This window comes from Dipodomys ordii, unplaced genomic scaffold (assembly GCF_000151885.1).
Source record: "Dipodomys ordii isolate 6190 unplaced genomic scaffold, Dord_2.0 Scaffold235, whole genome shotgun sequence".
In the NCBI taxonomy this organism is placed as follows: Eukaryota; Metazoa; Chordata; class Mammalia; order Rodentia; family Heteromyidae; genus Dipodomys; species Dipodomys ordii.
In genome coordinates, this window is record NW_012267451.1 from 239,358 (window position 1) to 256,198 (window position 16,841).

At 36.8% G+C, this 16,841-nt stretch overlaps 1 protein-coding gene across 1 annotated transcript in view; it reads right to left on the reverse strand.

Annotated features, from left to right (window-relative positions):
- Positions 1 to 16,841, reverse strand: part of LOC106000693 (vomeronasal type-2 receptor 116-like) — a 58,333-nt gene that overhangs the window by 10,226 nt on the left and 31,266 nt on the right. The window contains exons 2-4 of the mRNA XM_013035981.1: positions 10,415 to 10,466; positions 3,717 to 4,002; positions 1,855 to 2,661 (exon numbers count right to left, since the gene is read on the reverse strand). Coding sequence (XP_012891435.1) covers positions 1,855 to 2,661; positions 3,717 to 4,002; positions 10,415 to 10,466 — 1,145 coding nt within the window. The remainder of the gene's footprint in view (positions 1 to 1,854; positions 2,662 to 3,716; positions 4,003 to 10,414; positions 10,467 to 16,841) is intronic.

Consider the following 16,841-nt stretch of genomic DNA (forward strand, 5'->3'; position numbering starts at 1 on the left):
GCCCAAAGAAACATAGGTCCCATGGTTTCCCTTATTTTCAATATCTAGTATATGTCTGAGTCAAGCAGAAAAGATCAGGTAAGGTGATGTTAGGGAAATGAACCCTAAGATATGTATTCAAATGTTTTTTTTTCTTTCATGCGATTGATTCTAACTCACCTATAAGAATATTTCTTTGTTGCTTTCTATGTCCCTCCCCCACAGTATAACCCCTGCTTTCATTGTATTTGATGTCAGTATAATTTGTAGAGGGGGAGGGGAAAAACAAGTCGTTTAAATAGGGATACAGGTGGACCCATTGCAACAAGTCGTTATGTCAAAAGCGAACTTCACATCTTTGGTGGGGGGAAGGGGGCGGCAGAAGCAGGGGGCAGGGGGAGCAGGGAAGATTGGGAGGGGGTCAGGGGGAGGATGAGAATGGATGGGAAGGGGAAACAAAGAGGTGGCTACAATGCTTGATAAGAAATGTACTCATTATCTTGCCCATGTAATTGTAAACCCTCTCTACAGTATTTTCTCAATAAAGAAAAAGAAAAGCTACCAATTGCCTTTTAATGTCTGATTCTGAATTCAAGAATAACACAGAAGAAAACATATGGAGGAAAAAAATAATCCTTTTGAAATAAATTTGCTTGATCACTCAGAAAATGAATAGAAGGGCTTTTTCAAGAGAAACCATTTTGCTACAGCTTAGCCCAACAACTACTTTTATGAACATCTATAGTTTTAGGTGGCAAAAATTTTAATACCAAATGGTGAATGAATCTATGTCCCTTATAAAAATATGGATAATTCTGTTTAGTTGATATGACTGAAGAAATTCATAGGGAAAAGCTGAATTTATAATTTTCAAAACACTAGCTAATAACATGTTGAGATTATTGGTAACTAAAGAAATTCATAAGATTTATGCTGGTGGCTCAAGAATGTAGTCCTTGCTAATCAAGGGATACAGATCAGACGATCTCACTACGAAGCCAGCTGGGACAGGAAAAACCCTTGAAAATCTTGTCTCCCATAAACTATTCAGAAGAAGCTGGAAGTAGTGCTTTGCTAAAGTTGTTGAGCAGTAGCCTTGAGCACAAATAGACTCAGGGACATAGCCCAGGTCCTGAGTTCAATCCCCTAAATGGACCAAAAAAATGTATTGAAATACAGAATATATTTTATCCTTGTTACAGACCTGTTGTTTCCCTAAGAGCATATACATACAACTATTGAGTTCCTCAAAGACCTATAAACAAAAAGCATTTCTTAGGGTTTTGAAAAGCAACTGAAATATTTATTTTTTAATATTAATCTATGTTTATTCAATTTTGTGGTTACAGTAGTTTCTGTCAATAAAAAGGAAAAAGCTTAATATTTGAGAAAATTTCTTCCAATACAGACATATGTATATATTTATTTCTATTAGCAACCCAGATATGTATGACATGTTTACAAACACATATATGGCATGTGTGTGTGTGTATATATATATATTCTTTTATATACACAAACATTCATGCATACTTACAGGAATATTTAATTTCCTATAGTAAGAAACCCCTCTAGAAGCCGGGTGCTGGTGGCTCACACCTGTAATCCTAGCTACTCAGGAGGCTGAGATCTGAGGATTGCAGTTCAAAGCCTGCCTAGGCAGGAAAGAACATGAAACTCTTATCTCCAATAAACCACTCAGAAAACCGGAAGTGGAACTGTAGCTCAAGTAGTCGAGTGCTTGCCTTGAGCTGAAGAGCTGAGGGACAGCATTCAGGCCCAGAGTTCAAGCCCCACAACCGACAAAAAAAGAAGAAACCACTCTAGAAAGAACTTTTCCTCTGCGTGTGTTCCCTCTAACATAGAAGACATTACCTGTACTGGGGAAGGCACTATTTCTTTTCTATTTCCCAGTGTTGGAACTTCTGTTTGATGAAGAAGCAGCTCATGGAGAGCCTGGGCCACAGCATACACAGCATTGTATACATTGTAACTGTCTCCAGACATAGTCATGTCAAAAATATGCCCAGGCAACCAATCCAAAGAAGCATCATGAACACAGTTGTCCCATGACACACAGTCAGACTCAGAATATGAGCAATTAAATGACAGAAACCACAGCTTCGCAAGAACAAAGTCTTCAGGGTATTTGGAAGGATGAATTGCTTTGACAAAATCTGTAAATCCAGAAACATCTGCATAATGGTGTGTAAAAATAAGAGGTACATGCAATGAGCCTAGCATGAAATACTTCCTTTTCAGGGTGAAATCCCACTGTGAGTTCATGATACAAACTTTGCCTTTTATGAGTATTTGCTCAATACCCAACATTAAAGCTTTTAGTGAATCTTGATCACCATATATAATGACTGCACGTGCTGAAGCTTTGTTAATGTCATTGTAATTTCCCATCATATTGTATAAATGTTGCAGGTCTTGGCTTGAGATCACTACCTCATAGGCCACACAAAGTCTGTTCTTGGCCATCTCTTCTTTTAATTCAGCAAGAACCGACACACCATTCTCATTTTGTGAGGTCATCAGTCCCACCCAGTTCCAGCTGAAGTAAAGCAGTAAGGACACCATAGCAGTGGTTATTGAGGTGTCCTTTTTGGCCATCTGATAGAGAGCAGGAAACTTGTTAAGGTCACTCAGGGATTGATCAAAGGAACCAACGGTAAACTAAAGGGAAAAAGTTGAAAGCTCCATGAATGAGAAGATCGCTATGCATCAAAATATCTGAAGTATGTTAAGAACCAGTTGGCGGAAGGTAGATTTTGATATAATTTTTGAAAAATAATTTAATTATTTTTAATATTTGTACAACATATGAATTCATTTGTAAAGGGTCTCTTGATCTTTGCAACTATTTCTATCAACTTCACATCTATATCAATCCCTCCCACTCCCTGACTTTCCTAATTCAATTTTCACATGTGTCCATTGACTATGTTGTTTGTTTTCTCACCCATACATTCTGTAATCATCTGCCTTTTTGTCTTAACACCTACCCCACTCAGTCAAGATAAGCTTCAGTTTTCTGGTGCTGTCTGGTGTCACTAAATCAGAAAAATTACAGCATGGAGTTCTACCCCTTTGTATATCTTACTTTACTCTCAGAGATAATATATTTATGTAAATGGCTATGAGTGTTCCATATTTATTTCATATTACATATTCATATTTTAGATCTAATTTTCACAGGTAAGAGAATGCATTGACCCCTTCTCATTGTGAACAAGACTTACTTCATTCAACATAATATCTTGCGTGTGTGTATGTGTGTGTGCATGCCAGTTAAGAGGCACCAACCAATGGCCTTTTGCATTTATTTGGCTTTTACCCTCAAGACTAGTGCTATATCTCTTGACTCATTCATTTTGTTCTCTTTCTGGTGAATTGGAGATACAAGTTTCCTGAGTTGCTAAGATTACAACTGTGCGCCATCAGTACCCTGCTCAACATATTTTCACACTGCAAAGTCATTTTCCATTTTCTAATTTATTAAAGAAAATCATTGATAAAACAATAAATTATCCATTTGTCTGTTTGAACTCTTCCATTTCATTTTCCAAACAGTGGATATAAATAGATATTTAGATAGATAGATTCCCCAATCTTTGAGTACTTATTCTTTCATACCACAAAATTTAATATTTAAGTCCAGTCTCTTCCTATAATTTTCTGGTAACACCAAATTATGCATTTTTATATCCTTCCACACTTTCTACTCTCACCTGTGGAAATCTGTAGAGTCTCAGCAATGTCCCAATCTGGTCAGATGTTACTGTTGATGGTCCTGTAAACACTGCTACAGACCTGCTGTCTCTCATACAGGAGTAGTTTGGAATCTTGTAATTCCCAAAGAGCCACGTGAAGGGATTCCTAAGCACTGTCCAACCTCTGTATTGAGCATCATAGATATCGAATCCCAGAGTTAAGTTGTGTAAAAGAGAAGGGTTTTTGTTGATCTGCTCAATAGCAAAAGCCAAGGCCAAAACAAGCTGATAATCCTTTAAGATTCTGCATAATGAGAATAGAAATTGAGTCACTTTTTCAAAATTTATAGCTTTGATGGATTGAATACTGCTTCTGTGCCAGTGAATATATCAAAACACTATCCCCATTTGGGTTGGAATGCGAATGTAATGTCTTATGGTTGTGTATAGAATTAGGTAAGGATATGAAGGCAATTTTTCCATGAATTATATTGAGAAATGCATTTCTAAGACATGAGAGAGAACTTGCACCCCGTTATCACATGAACCACAGCAAAAACTTGTTGTCTGTGGATTAGGTTTTGGTGAGACTGTAAATACTCTGTTGCCTTTATCTTAGGGCAATTAGGTCCACCTGTGTGAAAAATAAATCTTGTGTGTTGAGTCACTAATTTTATATTATGTACTTATGTCGCAGCCAGTATAATGAGTAATCAATTTAAGAGCAACTTTCAGAAGCAAAGGGCTTTTTATTCCCAATTGTGGGGCTTGCCTGCAAAGGGTATTTTTATGAAAGAACCGATACCAGGGTGTGCTAACAGACCCAAACTATTGAGCAGTTCTTCCTGTAATATCAACCAGAGAAAGAGCTCAAATATGAGGTGAGGGAGTTTTATTATTATTTATGTAACAAAACAAAGAAAATGTATCCAATTCCAAGTAACTACTTATGGGGAGAGGAACCTCCAACATGGGTGATGAAAAGAGAATTGTAAGCAAGCTTTATATTGAAATCCCAATTCCAAGTCCATCTTGGTTCAATGCTATGATCACAACTCTCTTCCCAGAATATTCAGATTGTGATACTGAAAAGGAATGAAGAAAATAATAGAAAGGATCAAAGTATTTTTGTTTCTTTCTCTCTGTCCTGCCTGTGTGCAAGGGTGTGTTTGTGCCTGTGCATATTCTAAAGAAATTAATATAGGGGCTGGAGGTTTAGCCCAGTGGAAGAGTGCCAGCCTGGCACACGCAAGGCCCTGGGTTTGGTCCTCAGCCCTGGAAAAAAAAGAAATTAATATAATGAAATCAAAAGCCATTGTTATAAAAAGGAAATAATGAAGGCATAATGAAAATACAAAAAAGGATGACTCAACATTTAGTGTGGGTATATGTGAAAGCCTATCATGTTAATGAAGCCTTCAAAACAGAACAGAATAGTGAGGTTGAAGAAAAGTTGATTGAACATGCATCTATAGAGTTTAAAACTGTAAGTAAGAATGAGTATATATTAGAGTTTTGGGGATTCAGTAGATGTTTGGGAATGCAAAAAAGTTTAAATGTATGTTCTAAATGCATGTGACAGAATTTAAATTTCCTAATGAAAACAAGGACACAATGTAAGATACTTAACAATGGAAGTATAATCAAAGTTTTGACCATGACATCTACAGTGTTATGAACAAGCTCTACAAGTGAAATACATATAAATGAAAGATTCTTTAGGCTAAAACAGAAATTGGACCCATAACTTACAGTTGGACCCCTGTTTTCCTAACTGCTGACTCCTCAGTAGAATCCATAGGAGTCAGGAGAACATTTCACGAGACTTTTACAGTACTGAAGATACAAATATCTAAATTATACACCAAGACTATTGTATTACAAAGATATCCTTTAGTAATATGGAAGGTATAAATATGTTCTCAGACAAGCCCAATTAAGAGAATATATCTCCACCATGCCTTTCCTACAAGAAATATCAAAGTAAAATTTCAGTCTATGTACTACATGATTTCTTTTTTTTCTTTTTGATTGTTAAAAAACCTAACGGGGGGTTACAATTACATGAGCAAGGTAATGAGTGCATTTCTTCTTTTGTTTCCCCCCTTTGATTTATACCCTGTGGTCACTATATTTGATTTTCATACCCTGAGTATTGTATATACATTTATCTGAACTAGAGAAGGGAAGGTGAGCATCAAAATAGTGAGACAAAGGACAAAGGGGGAACCAATGCAACAGCAATACTAATAAGACAATATGTTGGATATGATCAGTATAACTTTGGGGGAGCTTGGAGGCAGCAAGGAGGGAGGGACATAAATGAGAGAGGAGTTACAAGTTAGACAAGAAATGTAATCACTATCTTACTTATATAACTGTAACCACTCTATACAGCACCTTGACAATAAAATGTAAAAAAGAGGGACAAAACGATTAATAATCAAGGAAAAGATATGAGGAAGTATACTCAACAAGTATACTCAACATGAAAACCCATCATGGAAAATGATAAAATCATGGAAAGGGAACAATTCAATACTGAGTAATAAGCACATCTTCAAAGATATAAGAAAGGAAATTTACTAAGTTCTAGGATTCGATGCAAATGAAGACATGAAATACCAACTCAATGTGGGTACAACAAAGGCAGTGCTCAGATGACAGTCCATATCCATGATTACTTGCATCAACAAATTAGAAAACTATCAAGTCAAGACTTTACTGATACACATCTAAAATAGGCCTGATACTTCTAGGAAGGTGGTGGTATCATCACTGGTAAATTACCAAGCTATCTCTGACCAAATAGAGATTTAGGTTCCCAACACACACTCCACTTTATGAGATCCATACCAATCAAAGTTTAAACCACAGAGTCATTATAAGACAGAAGAAGATATCCCACCACAATAATGCCAAAACAGAAAACAGCAAGGCAGCACACACACCCCTGCTGAACTACTGGAATCTAGGCCCTGTGTTGCCCCAGACTATGCAGGGAGACCAAAAGGAGGAGAGAGACACCACACAGTGGGGGCGGGTAGAGGGGATGGAGAAGAGTAGGGAGTAAATCAAGAAAATGTGTTAGACACTGCCACATGAGAACACAGAAATCCCTCACCAAGACTTCGCTGGCCCATATTTGCTCCAGAATCTGTGAGTACACATTGAGGTACCCCAATCTTAGAAGACCAGCTTCTTTGGTGACCCAAGTGCCCTGACTGAGTTCTTCCACAAGCTGAAGAGGAGGGGAACATATTTGAAGAAAAAAGCATACAAATTATTTTCCCACCCCTTCTGCAGCTATAGAGGAAAGTCCCCTAGAATACATCTCTGCCCCTCTGCTATCAAACTACAGATCCCAACTCAAAACTCCTGCTGATTGACAGCAACAGGGCACATAGCTAGGGAACATCTGAGAAAAAATACCAGGACCTGTCCCTGTGCCAGCAAAGAACCCAATTCGCCCTAAATCTCCCATGTGTGGTCAGCAACACCCCTGGGAACAAATGCAGCCAGGGAGGTGCCTGGGAAAACAACACCAGTACCTGATCTACACAGGAAATTTCTAAAAATTATTACATCCCCCATTATGTTCTCCATCCCAGCATCTCTGATGGGAACAGCTGCATTTAACTCCAGTAACAACTAGAATCAAGTTACATCTGGCAACTGAGGATCTTCCTCTAAAGGATCCTAAGTCAGGCCATTCCTATGGAAATTGCAGTGCAGAACATCCCTGATTTCTGACACACTGAGCTGAGAATCTGCTTTTATCCTTTCTCTTCCTCAGTCTTCTGAGAATGTAAATCTCCAAGATAAATATCTGGGTCTACAGATATGATGATTTGAAATATGTGTTCATACAAGATGATTTGTTGTTTGTAAAACAAATACATAAGCTAACCTACTCTTCATTATATAGCCTTTCTCTCTTCTTTTTCCCCCCTTCCCCCCCCCCCCCCCCCGCACCGATGTTGTAAAGTTCGTTTTGGACATGACAACTTGTACTTCTCATTGTTGCAACAGGTCCACCTGTATCCTTAAACAACTGGTTTTTCCCCATCTCCTCCTCAAGTTATACTGACATCAAATATAGTGAAAGCAGTGGTTATACTGTGGGGGAGGGACATACAAAGCAACAAAGAGATAATCTTATAAATGTGTTAGAAACACATGCATGAAAGAAAAAAAACATTAAAATACATATCTAAGGGTTCATTTTCCTGACATCACATTATCTGACCCTTTCTCTCTTCTTAAGTAGAGCTGAAATCCAACAGTAGACAGCAATTACCTTACACCTTTTAGAGAAGACAGCATTAGGGCTAAAAGAGCTTATTCCAGGAAATATCTAGACAACAGAGTACATGAATAGGAGCTGAGAATACACTTGAAAAAATACACTAAAAGCATTGCTGATAACTTTAATGAATGACAATTGAAATTATGCATAAGACAATTTGTGTGTGTGAGATGAGACTAACCAAAAATTAATGGAAGAATTCGTGGAAAACACAAGCAAGAACCTCATACTCTAGGCAGGAATAAGCCAAACGTCAAATTAATAGAATCAGCTAACAAAAATATAGCTTAGAAAAAGGACCTAATGAATAAATATGCCATAGAATGGATCAACTAAACAAAAAGTAGTTCTTTGAAAAAATTATCAAACTTGACACTTAGCAAATTCTACTTAGAAAAGAAGTGAACACCTAAATTTACAAAATTAGATGGGAAATTGTGAACATAACAAGAGAAATATGCAAGATTCACAGTATTAGTAGGGGATTCTTCTCAGATCCTTATACCAATAATTTTGAGAAGCTGGGAGAAATGGAAGCATCACTAGAGAAAATTGAAATCCCCAAACTGAACAAGATTTAACTCATATAAATAGTCCCAAACAAGTAAGTAATGAAATTGAAATGGCAATCAAGAACCTCCCATTAAAATAAAGCCCAGGATAAAGTGAATTCACAGCTGAATTATATAAGATCTTCAGAGAATAACCCATTCCCATACTCCTCACATTCTTCAATGAAATAAAAAAAGAAAGATCACTACCAAACTCATTCTATAAAGTAGCATCATGTTAATCAGAAAACCAGGTAGGAACTCATCAAAAAAATAGAGAAATCTAGACTCATCTCTTTGATGAACATTTACCAAAAGTCCTCAACAAAATTCTGGCCAACTGAATTCAACAACTGACCCCAACCCTGCCCCACCCCCAAAAAATTATACATTATGATCAAATGGATCCATTCCAGGGTTGTAAATTTGGTTCAATATATGGAAGCCAATTAATGTAATTCACCACATCAACAGAAGCAAGGAAAAGAACCACATGATCATGTCAAAGGCTCCGAGAAAACATTTGGCAAAATGCAATACTCCTTTACAGTAAGCTCTACCGAAGATAGGAATCCAGGGAATGTTACTCAAGATAATAAAGGCTGTATATGACAAACATAGATCCAGAAGTATACTTAATGTGGAAAAGTTAAAACCATTCCCTATAAAATTGTGAACAAAATATGGATGCATACTATCCACTCTTCTACAACGAAACGTTGGAACTCCTAGCAAGAGCACCAAGGTAGGAGAAGCACATAAAGGGAATCAAAATAGAAGAAGAAATAAAGCTATTCATATTTTTCATATTTGCAGATGTTATGATCCTGTATTTAAAGAATCCTGTAGATTCCCCAGGATTACTACTGAGTTGATTCAAAACTCTGGCAAAATAGCAGGGCATAAATCAACCCACAAAAGTCAGTAGCCTTCCTGTGTGTCAACAATGAGGTGTCTGATGCTGATATCAGAAAAGCCATTCTATTCCCCCCAAAAATAAAATGCTTTGGATTCATCCAAAGATGGGAAGCATGTATACTATGAAAACTTTAAGACTCTGAAAAAGAAAAAGAAATAGACTTAAGGAAATTGGAAAATATGTCATGCTTCTGATCTGGGAGAATTAATGTCATTGTTAGATAAATTAAATCACAGCTGAGGAAAAAGAGAGCAGCATGTGGTATTCAGGCAAAGGAAACGTTTATTTTCCAGCTCCAGGCTGCCTCTGGTCAATTTGGAAGCCTAAGCAGCAGGGATAAAATTTAGGCATGGAGGGAGGGGAAGTGGAGAGGGAGTAGGGGATGTAGTTGAGGAGGTGGGAGGGATGGGATGGTAGGGGAATAACAAAGGAGGAGGCAACAATGCTGGAAAAGAAATCTACTCATTGCCTAGCTCATGTAACTGTAACCTGTCTGTACAGTATTTTCACAATAAAAAAAACTTATTTAAAAAAGGGTCAAACCACAGCCTCACCATGACTTATCAAGCCTAGGGGCAGGAGAAAGTGTGACCACACCAGATGCTGATGTGACCTCAGGGAGGGAAGAAGGTGACTGCCTCCAAGTGTGCCATTTATCTAGGTGAGGCAGGTACTGAGGGAAGACAACCAAGAGGAAGGTGGAGTCTGTTCCACATTCCCAAGGTGACCTTACAGTCAGGAAAATGGCAATTCTGCTTAGAGCAATATACTAATTCAATGTAATATCCATCAAAATCACAATGACTGTCTTCAAAGAAATAGAGTAATCATTTCAAATATTCATATGGAATAAAAGATTGAGAATAGGAAAAAATCCTTAGCAGGAAGAACAGTGCTGGAGAAATATCAACAGCAATCTTCAAGCTATATTACAAACCCAGAGCAATACACAAATCTTGGTGTTGACACAAGAATTCGTCTCAGCATTCCTGGAACAGAAGACAAGACAGAAATAGGCCCACAAACATATAGCCATCTAATATTTAATAAGGTGCCAAAACACATCTTTGAAGAAAGTTAGCCTTTGTATGAATGTTTATGGACATATTCAGTGTCTTTAGTAAAATAACTGAAACTAGATACCCATAGAACCCTTTGCACCAGAATCACGTCTAAATGGATCAAAGACCTCAATGTAAAGCCAGATACTGTGCAAGTGTTACAGGAAAGGGTAGGGGAGATGCACGACTTTTAAGCATGGGGCCAAATTTTCAAAGCAAACATTTAGAATCAGAACAAATCAAAGAATGGCTAGATAAATAGGATTGTACCTAAGCGAACAGTGTCTGGTAGAAAGGAATATAGAGAATAAGATAAATAGAAAATCTTAACTGGCTATATATTAGACAAAGGTCTTATATCCAGAATACACATAGAGATAAAAAAATTAAACCCTCCAAAATAAGGTCCCCCAAACTCAACAGCCCAATCTATAAATGGGATAAAGATCGAAAGAGACACTTCATACAGGAAAAAAAAAGAATGGCCAATAAACACATGAATAACTGCTCAACATGTCTGGCCAAAAAAGAAATGTAAATCAAAATAACATTGAGATTCCACTTCACATTAGTTAGAACGGCCTTTATCAGCAAAACTAACAATAACAAATGATGGTAGGAATGTGGCCCAAAAGCCACCCTATTAAACTGTTGGTGGGAATGTAAACTTGTTCAACCACTATCGAAAACATTATTGAGGTTCCTTCCTTAAAAGACTAAGTATAGAGCTTCCCTATGACCCAGAAATTCCACTCCTGGGCATTTAACCAATGGACCACAAACCAGGTCAAACTAACACCATAAGAACAACTATATTTATGGGAGAATTTATAGCCAAAATATGGAATCAACCTAGATGTCCCTTGATGGAAAAAAGAACAAGAAAATTTGAGAAATATGCACAATGGAATTCTACTCATCCATCAAAAAGAATGATACTGTACCATTTGTAGGAAATAGAAAGCTTCAGAAAATTAAATTAAGTAAAGTAAGTCAGAGCAAAAGAAATATAGGCTGCATGTTTTTCCTCATTTTTGGTAAGTAGGACATGTCTACAAATCTAAAAATAAGCACACTAAGTCACTTAAATAGATAAATAAATGTGCACATGCTGGGAGATGATTAATTATTTAGAGCCCTATACATTAACATACAGAGGCCAAAGGAGGATATGCACAGGAATGATGGACATAGTCCTCATAGCTATGTACAAATGAATATATAAATAACACAGCTTGAAGTGAACTGTAAGGAAAGGAAATAGAATGTATTTTTACTTGACATTGTGTCTGCCTTTTACTCTCTTTACCTTTTGTCTTATTTTTTGTTTGTTTTTGGCAAGGTAAGAGAGAGCTCATAAAAGCTGGAACAGAGGAGAGGTGTGAGTGGCTCCTGCCTTTAATCCTATTTACTCAGAACACTGATATCTTGGGATTGTTGTTCAAAGCCAGCCCAGGCAGGAAAGGCTGTGAGATACTTATCTCCAGTAAACCAGGAGAAAACCAGAAGTGGTGCTGTGGCTCAAGTAGTCAAGCACTAGCCTTGAGATGAACAGCTGAGGGGCAGCACACATGTCCAGTGTTCAAGCCCTATGACCAACAAAAAGAGAGGAACAGAATGAACAAGTACAACATTGATTCTCACTAGGCACTATATGGAAAATGAACTGGCTGTTTGTGTTTGTAGTCAGAAGAGAAAGAGTGAGACAGTGATGGGAAGGGAGACATGGTTCAAATGAATTGTACTCATTACTGATTACCTAACTCAGGTAACTTTAACCCTTTTCTATATCAACTCTTCAGAAACACTAAAAATAAAAAACTAATAAATAAAATAAAATAAATAAACAGACCCATCACAAACAATGTTATTGAATTAAAAATAAGAGACCTATTTTCCAAAAGCCCAGGACCAGATGGCTTTATATCTGAATCCTAAAAGACCTTTAAAGGAGAATTATCACCAATACTTCTCAAAGTCTTCAAGGAAATTACTCATTTTGTGAAGCCAGCAATATTGTAATTTCCAAACCTGATAAGATCACATCGAGAAAAGAGAACTTCAGACTTACCTCCTTGATGAATATTGATGCAACAGTTCTCAAATCAATACTAGTAAATGGAATCCAAAAACTGATGAAAAATTCATACACTAAGATGAAGGTGCATTTATCCCAGGGATGCAAAGCTGGTGTAACACGGGTAAGTCAATTAACGACGAATTAAAACACATCAACCGAAGCAAGGGCAGGAAGCACATAAGCATCTCGATCGATGGAGAAAAAGCCTCTGATAAGATCCAACATCCATTTATGATAAACACTCGGGAAAAGCAAGGAATCCTTGGAACAGTCCTCACTAATAAAGGCTGTATAAGAGAAGCCTATACCAGCATTATGCTCAATGTTGAACAACTACAGCCATTTCATCTAAAATCATGAACAAGACAAGGATATCCATTCTCTCCATTTCTCTTCAACATAGTATTGGAATTCTTAGGAAGAGCAGTATGCAAGATACAAACAGGATACCAAAAGGGTAGCAAGAAATAAACCTATCCCTTCTCACAGATGATCTCGTACAGTACATAATGGACTCCAAAATCTCCTACCCAAAGGTACTAGATTTGAACTAGAACTTTCACAAAAGAGCCAGGTATGAAGTCAACCCCAAAATATTGTCTTTCTTTCTTTATGTTACTGTCAAGAGGATCAAGGCTGAAATTCAAAAAGCAACCTGATTTGTAATTTCCTCAAATTAACCAATAGGTGAAGGACCTCTATAGTGAAAACTTTAAAAATTTGAAAAAGAAAATCTAAAACTACTTAAGCAGATGGACAAGATCTGTTGCACTCATCAATTGAAAGAGGAAGCGTGAAAAAAATAACAATAATGCCCAAAGCAATTTACAAATGAAATGCAATATCCGTCCAAATTCCAACAAAATTCTTCAAAGAGAGAGAGAAAGCAATCCAGAAATTTATGGAAAATAAAAAATGACAATGAATATCAAAGAAATTCTTAGCAGTCAGAACAGTGCTGGAAGAATAACATTACCAAAGTTTCAACTCTATTATAGAGCCATAGTAATGAAAAAAAGCTTAGTGCTGGCAAAAATAAACACCGGAGAATCAATGGAACAGAATAGAAGACCCAGAAATGAACTCAAAGACCTGTATCCATCAGATATTTGATAAAGGAGTCCAAATTATAGGCTGAACAAATGATGCTGGAAAAATTGAACATCCATGTGCAGAAAACTGAAACTAGATATCCATACATCACCTTATACAAACATCAATTCAAACTGGATGAAAGACTTCAGTGTAAGGGCAGAAATTGTGAGTGTTTTATAGGAAAGGGTAGGGGACATGTAGGGCTCTTGGGAACAAATAAAATCTTTCTGAGGAAAATTCCAAAATCAGAACCAAAAAAGAATGGATTAAAGGATCAACATCGAACTTAAAGGTTTCTGGACTGCAAAGGGCATAGCTAACAAGCTACATAGAAAAAAAATCATAAATTGTGAGGTTTTGTTTACCAGCTATCCCTAGAGAAAGGCCTTATATCCAATATATACTTTGAGATCAAAACATTGAATCATCAATGGAACAGCAACCCAAGTAATAAAAGAGAATTAGAAAAGATTATGAAAGAGAATATAAATAGAAAGATCAGGGAATGGGAGATTTTTTTCCAGCTATCCATCATGAAAGGCTTCATATCCAAAATATACTTAGAGCTCAAAACATAGTTCAAACTCAAAAAGTATACTTATCCCTCAAAGAAACAGTAACATGAGTAATAAATGAGCTAAAGAATTTAAGAGAGACGTCTTATCTCATTGTTGCAAGGGTCCACCTGTATCCCTATTTAAACAATTTGTTTTTTCCCTTCCCCTTCCCAAATAATACCAACATCAAACACAGTGAAAACCGGGATCATACAGGGGTAGGGTGGGAGGGGGCGGGCCGTGGGGGCTGGGGGAACTTGAGGGGGGGCAGATGGAAAGGGATGGTAAGGTGAAACAAAGGAGTAGGCAACAATGTTTGATAAGAAATGTACTCATACCTTGCTCATGTAATTGTAACCCCTCTGTATGGTATTTTCACAATAAACATATATTGAAAAACAAAAAAAGAGACTTCTCAGAAGAAGAAATAAGAATGGCTATTAGCCAAATGAAAAAAATGTTCCTCATCCCTGGTCATAAAGGAAATGCAAATCAAAACAACACTGCCATTGCACCTCACTCTAGTTAGAATGCAAACTTTAACGAATACAATAATTAATGTGGGCAAGGATGTGGCCAAAAGGGAACTCTATTACATTGTTGGTGGGAATGTAAATTTGTTCAACCAGTCTGAATAGCAGTATGGAAGGTCCTCAAAAAAACTAAACATAGAACAGCCCTAGAATCCAGCATCTCCTCTTCTGGGCATTTATCCTATAGAGCACAAAACAAGGATACAATAATGCTATTAACACAATCATGTTTATTGCAGCTTTCTTTATAATAGTCATGATAGGAAAGCAGCCAAGATGTCCCTCAATGGACAAATGGATAAAGAAATTGTGGTCTCTTTACACAATGCAATTGCTCTTCAATTACAAAGAATGGCATTAAACACTTAGAGACATTTAGAGAAGATTATGTTAAGTGAAGTAAACCAGACCCAGGTTGCATGATTTCCCTCATTAGTGGGAACTAGAATATTACTGGGTAGCAGCAAAGCATCTATCCATGGGTTAATTGAGATATAATGGAATCGATTAAGAACAAAAATAATGTAATTCTTTAGAAAATAAGAGTCAAAACCCACAATAGGTTGTAATGGAATACTTGTGTGGTGTATACACATAAATAAACATAAAGTATGCATCAATTGTTAGATGGCAAAAATTCTATACATTATCTAAAAGCATGAAAAGTGAAGGAAATTGTGTGGTAGCAGGTGTGAGTAAGAATGTTAATAGTGCTGGGCACTGGTGGCACATTCCTGTAATCCTAGCTGCTCAGGAGACTGAGAATCTGAGGATTGTGATTCAAAGCCAGCCTGGGCAAGAAAGTCCATGAGACTCTTTCCTCCAATAAACCACCAGAAAATGGGAAGTGGCACTGTGGCTCAGGTGGTAGAGCACTCACCTTGAGCTGAAGAGCTCAGGAAAAGCACCAAGGCCCAGAGTTCAATGCCTACAACCTACAAAAAAATGTTAGCAGGGGTGGCATTGATGAAGGCACAGAGTATAAAGAGGCTCCGTTAAATGGCAACTCTTTTGTACAACTACCTAAAGAAAATAAAATTTAGAAAAATGTATGGAATTTACTAGTAAGTATGATGCTACATTTGAGCTGAAAATGTACTAACATTGTAAATATACTAGAGAAATCATGCATGTAAGTCTTATGAAGAGGGAAAAATTTTAATATATCTAGTTATTACTATAATACACAGATATTCAATATTTCAAATGATGGAAAGAATACAAAGCAGTGACAATTTTGATTTGTATTTCTTGAATATTTTAATCTTAATATAGTAAATGAAAAATTTCCACAAACATTTAAATAAAAAAGCTTCATTAGAGCATTTCTGTAATTCACTTAAGGATTTGATCATTACCCTCCACTACTTGTCTGTGTATTTCCACTTCTTTCATTCTCATCATCATGGATAATTGTCTTCAGTCCAAAATAGTTTGTTTAACCTATATTAATCTCCCTTAGTACCACAGAATGTATAACAGACAAATGAAACCTTGTGATCCAAAAGTCAAAACTCACTAGTATTGAACTCACTAAACAATGAAGTCTCTAAAAGGAGAGAAAGCGTAGAAGAAGCTTCAATTAACCTGGAGTACTTACCTAATGGCAGTAGTGAGAAGTGATTTGTCAATAATGACCGGGTATGGAAATGTAGGAAACTCTACCAATAAGAGTTAGAATGGCTGAATGAATGAAACCTTCAGTCCAAATGATAGGTGGATTCCAAGAAACTCAATTCACTATCAATGGCCCTCAATGACTGTAAGAAAGGAGTGTAAGCCAGACCCAGAGAAACATAAGTTACATAGTTCTCTGAGCGCAGTGGGTATAACGTACCTATAAAATCTACAAGTAAATAAAATCAATGGTGAAAGACAAACCATTAGGACATGATGAGTTACACAGTCTCTAGGCATTCCTCACAGTGAGAACAAAAGAGAATATTCTCAGAAAAGGAATATGAAGGCAAGGTGCAATACCTATGTGCAACTGATGATATAAAACAAGATCTGTCTAAATCCACTGCAGGAAACAGAA